At 65.9% G+C, this 8,022-nt stretch overlaps 1 protein-coding gene across 1 annotated transcript in view; it reads right to left on the bottom strand.

Moving 5' to 3' along the window:
* Nucleotides 1–2,201: 2,201 nt before the first annotated feature.
* The window catches only part of AK8 (adenylate kinase 8), a 40,541-nt gene continuing 34,720 nt past the window's right edge, over nucleotides 2,202–8,022 (bottom strand). The window contains exons 7-10 of the mRNA XM_012721195.1: nucleotides 5,830–5,907; nucleotides 5,217–5,369; nucleotides 2,356–2,494; nucleotides 2,202–2,246 (exon numbers count right to left, since the gene is read on the bottom strand). Coding sequence (XP_012576649.1) covers nucleotides 2,202–2,246; nucleotides 2,356–2,494; nucleotides 5,217–5,369; nucleotides 5,830–5,907 — 415 coding nt within the window. The remainder of the gene's footprint in view (nucleotides 2,247–2,355; nucleotides 2,495–5,216; nucleotides 5,370–5,829; nucleotides 5,908–8,022) is intronic.

Raw genomic sequence — 8,022 nt, 5'->3', positions numbered from 1 at the left:
CCGGCGCAGGGCTGCGGGTGGGGAGGGAGCCTCTCGGCCGTGTGGGGGAAGGGCCTGGCAGGTCAGCCGCTGGCCTCCCTCCTTTCAGTGCTGAGAAAGCGGGCCCCAAAGGCAGTGACTAAGGAGACCCTCCCAGCCCACTGCTGGCTCGGCAGAGCCGACTCTGGGAGAAGAGGAGGCGGAGACAGTCTCGGTCTGGTTGTTGCTGCCAACTTGGCCAAGATTTCTGGAGCGAATTTCCTGTGTTGCATCAGAAGTGAAAACAGATGTCTTTAAAAAAAAAAAAAAATATTCCGGCCCCTTCCCCCCAACCCTTACAGCACTGTGGCCTGGATGTGTCTTAAGCAGCAGACCTAGCACGAAGAACCTACAGCTCGTAGGACAAAGGTGTCCATCCCGGGTCTTGGCTGGGCTGTCCCCCGGCCACTGGCGCACGCAGGCCGACACCCTCGACGGCATACTTCCTGCGCCTGGGAAGAGGCCGGGCAGTGCCAAGTGGGAGAGGCGGGCGCATGAGCGACGTGGGCGTCAGGGTCTGGTTTGCGCACCCGTGCATGCAGACAGACACACACACACACACACTCGGTGCGATGAACCACACAGGACGCAGTGGGTCCAGCGAGCGTGGCCCAGCCGGCAGGCAGAGGGGCTCCACGCAAGGGAGGTCTCGTGTCCCACTGGGCTCCGGCCCCTAACTCAACAGCCATCCTTTCTGGAGTCAGCAGACAGAGACTGAAGAGCGAGCGTCTCCCTGGGAAAACTGAGCACACGCAACTGGGTAATTGCTGCTTGTTTAACTCCCTCACCCCGTGTATCCTGAAGCAGGGACCCCTGTAAAGTCAGCTCATCGTAATGCCCAGCCTGCACCATGCCTGCCCTGCACAGGCCCACTGAAGGAAAAAATGCATGGGAAGGGGGAAAGTGAGAGTGAGTGAGTGAGTGAGTGAGTGAGAGTAGGTGAGAGTGAGTGAGAAAGTGAGAGTGAGAGTAGGTGAGTGAGTGAGAAAGTGAGAGTGAGCGTAGGTGAGAAAGTAAGAGTGAGTACATGAGAGTGAGAAAGTGAGAGTGTAGGTGACAGTGAGTGAGAAAGTGAGAGTGAGCGTGGGTGAGAGTGAGAAAGTGAAAGTGTAGGTGAGAGTGAATGAGAAAGTGAGATGAGTAGAAAGTGAGAGAGGTGAGTGAGAAAGTGAGAATGGGTGAATGGCGGTGAGAAAGTGAAAGTGGGTGAGTGAGAAAGGGAGGGTGGGTGAGTGAGCATGAGTGAGGAAGTGAGAGTGAGTGAGAGGGTGAGCGGCTCTACTCCCAATGTGGGGGTGGCGGCCTGGCTTCAGGGCTGTGTGTGTGGAGAGCTAAGGGACTTCTCTTCCCAGCACCCCCTGGCGGGGGGGCAACAAGTAAGGACCCCTCCGTGCCAGGGAGGCAGAGAGGAGGCTGATTTGAGGCCGTATTTGCCCCAAAGTAACCCTGCAGGGAGGGCCTTGCAGTGGCCACAGCTTCATTATTCTTGTCTCTGCCTTTTTTTGACATCTTTAGTGCCTCTAATTCAGTGGCCAGAGGAGGTTGAACCGCCACTGAGCACCACCCCACAGTGACACCACCCCACAGCGAATGTCCCGAGCTGCACCCCATCCATGGCTCTCTCTCTGGGGTGCCAGAGGTAGCTTTGGCGCTTCTGTAACGCCAGTGCCCCGTGAGCTCTGCCCAGAGCCTGGCTGCATGGGCACCTGCCCAGATATGCCTGGGGGTTGACTCACAGGGACACTGCCAGCCCTGGCCCCGGCCACCTTTCTGCCCCCCAGTCAGTGTTGAGGGGGCTCCAGGGCCCTCCCAGCAGAGGGGAGAGAGGCCGTGTCCCCATCAGGAGGACATGAAGGGGCCCGGGAAGCCCTGCAGAACCTGGGGTGCTCCTTCGCTTGGGAAGGAGGGCGCCTGGCGCGAGGATTGGGGTGGCTGCCTGGGGCGCCCCTCCCCACCAGGTTCCTGACTCAGGCCGTCAGCTGCGGGCTCCCCGCAGACTCTCGCCACTGCACTGCCCCAGCGCCACGCGCCTGAACCGGCAGCCGAGGCAGCCCCCGCGGGCCAGAGCCTCTCCCACCTGAGCCAGCCCTCTCCTGACAGAGCTGTCCACTCGCCCTTCTGCTCTCGGGACTTCGAAAGCCGCGGGCGCCTCGGGCCTGATTTCTGGGCTTGACGGCTAACGCTTACCCGCAGGAGCTGCCAGCAGGGGCCGCCTGGCAGCCCTGAATCTAGCAAAGCGAGAGGTAAGGCCTGCCGGAATTTCACAGGCCGTGCCCGTGGCTCTGGGCGGTTTTTGGCCTTGTCTTGAGATCTGCTGTCAGAGATGGCCCCTCTGACCTCGAGGTCATGAAGATCTGGCGGGGGGGTGGGCGGTGGAGAGGCTGGAGCCACGTCAAGCGCCTCCCGCACCGTGGCTGCCGTGGTGGGCAGAATAAAGTGCAGGCCAGCCGCTTCCTGGATGTAGGTCTGTGCCATCCTAAGGGCCGGGGGACAGCTGGGGGCCGAAGCCCAGTCCAGACTCTCCAGAGGAAACGGGGCCTCAGTGGCAGGAGCCGGCCCGGCCTGGCCTCAGCCCCTCCTGCTACCCCCAGGCCACCCCAGGCAGCCCCCAGAGCCCTGACCAGGCTGCAGCCAGGAGCGACACACTGGGGCACAGTCGCCCAAAACAGCTAGGCCCAAGTAGAGAAGTGGAAATGGCGCCCTCAGCCGGTGCTGAAAGGTGAAGGGCCCAAGGCCGTTGATAAGCCCCAGGCAGCCAGGAACCTCCTGGCCAGCGGGCAGCGGGCAGCGCCACCCCCACCCCCACCCCCACACTGCACCCGGACGCACATTAACAGCACTCCTCACACACAGCTGCACGCACCTGTCCTGCACACCTGCTCACCTGTAGCCCCCACAGCACACGCGCTCCGGACCCCACGCCACCTGCGCACCCCCACACACCCCGCATGCCTGCGCCCGCCCCTCCCGGCAACTTCGACACCTGAGGTCAAGGAAGTCACCTGCCTAGTGGCGTGGGACAATCCCGGGGGGACGGCCCTGGAGGCCAGGGGGCCGGGGCTGGCTCCTGCTTCCGCCTCTGGCCTGCTGGCGTGGGTCAGGCCCACTCCCCAGAGGCGGTGGCCCAGGGTCGGGGCTGGCCTGGGGGCCCTCGCTGAGGCTCGGTGGGGCTCGGCGCCACCCTTCTGGGAGACGGCCACGTGGAGGGTGCAGATTCTGGGCGGGGAGCAGCGCCTGGCCTTAGAAGCACCGGCCCCCCCCCACCATGGGCATGCCCGGCAGCGCGCCGTTATTTGTTATTTACCGCCACCTGCTGGCGGCGCGGGGTCCTGCGCCCCAGTGCGCGCCATCGGCACCCGCATTTCTGAAGCCTGAGCTGGAGATGAGAGGAGCCTCCCCCTCCCCCTCCCGCTCCCGCTCCCGAGTGGGGTGCAGGAGCGCGGCGCCGTGGACAGCTTGCCCGGGACAAGATGTCCATTCTTTCCCTTTTTGGGGTGTATGTAGAAGAGCTGGGGTGCAGGCCAGAGTGAGAAGGCTCCCCAGAGACTGAGCGGGGAGCAGAGCAGGGGGATCCCCTGAAATCCACCGCTGAGGGGGCAGTGGGAGACGGCAGCTGTGCCCTGTGGCCACTCCCTGGCCGGTCACACTCAGGCCACAGTGGCTGTGGACAGCTTCCCGGTGCTGAGACTCACCCTGGGCCCCCATGGAGGCCCAATTTCCTTCCATTTTCGCAACCTCTCAGCCCCGGCCAGGCGATGCCCCATCTCAAGGTCACTGAATGCCGCCGCCAGGGGAGGGCCCGGGCTCCTGGGGCGCAAGCGGCCGCAGCGTGCCCCCTTCCCGGGCACAGTTCAGCGCTTGCAGCGCCCGGCGCCGGCTGAGCTTGCTGAATTCCACCCTAGAAGTTCCGGTGTGGGAGCTCCCCAAACCCCACCCACGGACAGGGACACCGAGGCACAGCCCCAGGCAGGCTCTGCCCAGCTGTACCGGCCGGGCTGTGGGCGCGCGCCCCCCGGGCCTGCGGCTTGAGCTGACCCCTCCACCCCGAGGGCTCCGAGACCCGCCTGGCCGCCAGCCGTGAGGGGCCCCGCCGGCCCTGCAGAGGCGGCCAGCTGCTCCAGGCACAGAGTGGGGTGCAGCATCCCCCGGGGGGAAGACAGGGGGCCCCGCTGCCACGGGGACAGAGCAGCGCTGTTGAGCCCCTGGAGGCAGGGGAGGGGAGCCAGCCCCCGCCCGAGGCCCGGTCCACAAAATCCAAGCTTCATGAGCGTGGCCAGTTCCTGCCACTAGGTTGTGGGGTGGCTGCAGTGGGTGATTGAACGCCGGGGGGCGGTGGCCGGCCGACCAGTCACCCTTCTCCCGGGCGCCCAGAACCACAGCAGGCCAGGGGAGCAGAGGGGCGCTGGGTGCGAGAGGCGTGTGCCGGGCCACCGAGTCAGCAGGGCCACGCCCGCTCCTACACCCCCCCAGTAACAAATGGGGGGGCCACCACAGTGGAGGGGCCGCGGGTGAGGAAGGGCGGCGCCGAGTGGCCGCTGGCGGGTCCAGGGCACGCAGGGAGGAAGCACCTGCGCCCCCGTTAGCTGCTCTCCACTGCCGCTCAAATGGAATGGGGTGCCGCCTGTGCAGCAAGGCAGGGCAGAGGGGCGCGCCCGGGCCAGGTGCGGGGCAGGGCTGCCGGGCAGCGCCAGGCGCTCTGTGCCCGCTCATCCCTTCATTTATTCAGACATCGCCGAGCCCTGCCGGTGCGACCTGGCGCGGGGCGGGGGAGGACGCACGGGCGGGGGGGTGCTGCTGCCCGCACCCCTCTTCCCCCACCTCTGCCCCTTCTCCGGGCACAGAGACGGGCAGTGCTGGGGCGTGGGCCGCGCTGCCCTGCTCGAGCAGCTGTGCCAAGCCCCCCCACCCCGCAGCCCGGCGCCCTCCAGCTGGCAGCCCCGCGTCCTTGATGTGCTTGGAAGCAACCCGGTCCCAGGCTGAGGCTGCGAAGGTCGGGGGTGGGGCGCGGGCCCCCCTGCCCCGCTCAGGAGGAGCAGGCAGCAGCTGGTGTGAGCCCCCGAGGACACTCTCCCAGGGAAGGGCAGCGGCTGCGGCTGCCTGCGGGGGGGGCCTGCGCCCGGAGACCGCGCCAGAGGCGGAGGCGGGGGCCTCGGGGCTGGCCTGTCGCAGCCGATTTCACAGCTGAATGGGCTGGAAACCGCCGGGGCCGCCGTGGAGGAGGAGACGCTTCCAGAAGGTCTGGCCGGAGCACGAAGGACACCTCGCGCTCCTGGGCCCCCCGGACTCGCCAGCAGTGTCTGGGGCCCGAGGCCTGCGTCTGGGGGCCCTCTTTGCGGCGTGGCGGGGTGCCCCTGCGGGGCCGAAAGGGTTAGGCGGACCCCAGCCTGTGGAGCAGAGACCCCGCAGGGAATGGAAACACAGAGGCCCTCGCCTCAGTTTCCCCTCTGAATCGGGCAAACTGCCCCCTGGGGGGACCCTCAGCCTGGCACCATTTTAATAAAAGGCCGGCTGTGAGCGCCACAGAGCCGGACCCTGGGGGCGCGGACCTGTTGCCAAGGGGGTGCCGACCTCCTTATCCGAGGGGCTCGCTCCAGGCCCCTCCGGCCCTCAGGCGGCCCCCACGCTGACACTGAGCTCTGCGGGCTGGCTCAGCCCCCGCTCTCTCCCGCGGCAGCCAGCGAGACTCGCTCCTGTTTTCCATAAGGAAATCTTTGTAGCGGTCCCAGTGGAAAAGTCGGAAGTTTGACTTGAAAAAAGGAGCTACTTCAAAAGCATTGTCAGCCGGGGTGAGGGTGCCTTTAAAATGCATACATTACGGGGGCCCTCCAGTCGTCCGCGTGGGCAGCCCACAGCGGGCTCTGGATGGGGGGGCACAGGGCTGGGGGCCACCTGGAGGGGGGCAAAGGGGGAAATGCACCTCGAATAAAAGCAAATTAATGTGTTGATTACTGACTGCTTGGACAGCGTGTGCGTGCGTGCGTGTGTGTAGAAAAATGAAAGAAAAATGTCGAGTTTTTTTTCAATAATAAAGAGGGAGTTTGCACTGCGGGGCCCCTAAAGCTTGTGAAAAATTAAACTCGACGGATTCAAACTGTCCTATTTCCACTTCAAAAGGGATGAGGCACTGAGCTCTTCCGAACTTATCTTCAAACGCCCAGCACCCTAGAAAGTTTCTTTAAAAAAATAAAGGCCGCTGTTCCCCCAAGCACTGCGTGGTTACTGTGCCCGCGTCTCTCCCTCCTCTAATTATACCCCTGTGAGTCTATTAATCAACTGGTAAATTATTTAGCGAGCCCCGCGCTGTCTTCGGCGCGTGCAAACACGCAGCGCAGGCTGCCTGGGAGCGGGCTGGGGTCCCCCAGGGTCCCGCCCCGCCAAGACTGCGCTCGGCTCCGCCGCCAGCAGAACCCGCCTTCGCTTCCTCCGACGCGAGATTCACGGTCTTTCAACCCCGCGACTCTTTGCAGGTCTTTAACAAAGGAGAAAAGCTGGGGTACTGTCGTATGTTTTGTGTGCATTTAGTGACGAGAATATTAATTCCCGTAAAAAGAAGGCAGCCCCTCGGCGGGGCTCCGACGCCGGCCTCCGGGGACGCGCACCCGGGGAAGGCTCTGGAAAACGCTGGTAATCCGCCCAATTTGGGGCCGGCTGGGCCGCCGCCGCCTCATTAGCAGAAAGTGCAAATTAGAGCCCGAACCTCCCTCCGCTCCCCTCCTCTTCGCGGCTCCCCGGCGTGAGGGACCTTCTCCGGCCAGAGATATTTGGGGAACCCCGGGCGGGCGAGGGCAGGTGCCCTCGGTGATGACCTGCGACCGCGCGTTTAGGGGAACGTCATGGTGCCGATTAAGGAGCTGCTTTCGGGCCTGCGTCTCAGGCAGTGCACCCCGAAACCGGCGCAGGGGCGGTGGGGGGCCGCCGGGGAGAAGCAGGCTGCCGGTTCATCACAAGTTGGCCCGAGGGAGGGACGCCGCGGGGATGGGGGGCTTTCTCGCTGGAGGGGCGGCGGCGGGGGCGCTCCGGGCTGACCGAGAACCCGCCGGTGGGCCCGCGACAACCCCGGGCCTGCGGAGAGCCCAGACCCAGGGCTCCATGGCGGGAGGAGAGAGTCCAGCGGCACTGCGCCTGCGCTGCCCCGCCCCGGCCAGAGGCCCACCCCCCCACCCCCCCACCTCCCACACCCCCCACCCCCCAACCCCCGCGCCCGCAGCTCCGCGGCCCTGCCCCCGGGCAGCGCCAGGCATGTCCCCCCCCAGGGGCTAGGCCTGGGCGGGCCCCAGCTCCGCGGACCTCGGCCGCAAATGGCCAAGCCCCCACCCTGCCGGGTCTGGGGTACAGGGCGCCCAGGGGAGGCCTCTCCCAGGATCTGGGGGGACAGCAGCGGCCACTAACTTGGAAGGAGGTGTGGGTGCCCCGAGAGCACGGAAAAGGGCACAGCCGGGTCTGCAGAGATCACCACTGGGAGGCAGCAAGCGCACCCCTGGGGGACAAGCGGAAGTGGGGGCCGGGGCAACGGGGTAACCCCAGGTGCCGGCAGCCGCAAGTGCCCCACTCGGCTCGAGGCTCCGAGGGCTGGACTGGAGGAGGCCAGGGCAGGGCGGGCGCTGCCTGGCTTGGGCGGGGGTGCAGTGGGGTCCGCCGGAGCTGGCTGCATGGGGGGCTCTGGCCGGACCTCTCTCTCGGGGCGCCCCACAGGGAGGTGCGGCCTCTGCGTCCTCAGCCATGGGCACCACTCAGCGGGGCTCCTGAACCTTGGAGGTGTCCCGTGGACATGTGCAGGGGAGCAGAGTGAGCTCAGGGCGCCCTTCCTGCGAGGGGTCTGGAAAGGTGGCCCGGCGCCCTCCCTCACACCAAACAGGTACAGCCCCGGGCCGGTGCCCTCATGGCCGCAAGCTGGACCTTCTGGCTCCTGACTGCTAACTGAATCTGGACCTTTGCCCACAGGATTTTTCACACCGAACAGCCAAGGGTGGGGCAGCCCTGGGGCCCGGCCGGCCAGCCCGAGCG

This window comes from Condylura cristata, unplaced genomic scaffold (genome assembly GCF_000260355.1).
Source record: "Condylura cristata isolate star-nosed mole 26May11 unplaced genomic scaffold, ConCri1.0 scaffold00006, whole genome shotgun sequence".
Lineage (NCBI taxonomy): Eukaryota > Metazoa > Chordata > Mammalia > Eulipotyphla > Talpidae > Condylura > Condylura cristata.
The sequence above is the reverse complement of the archived record's forward strand: the minus strand, read 5'-3'. Positions and strand labels throughout refer to the sequence as shown.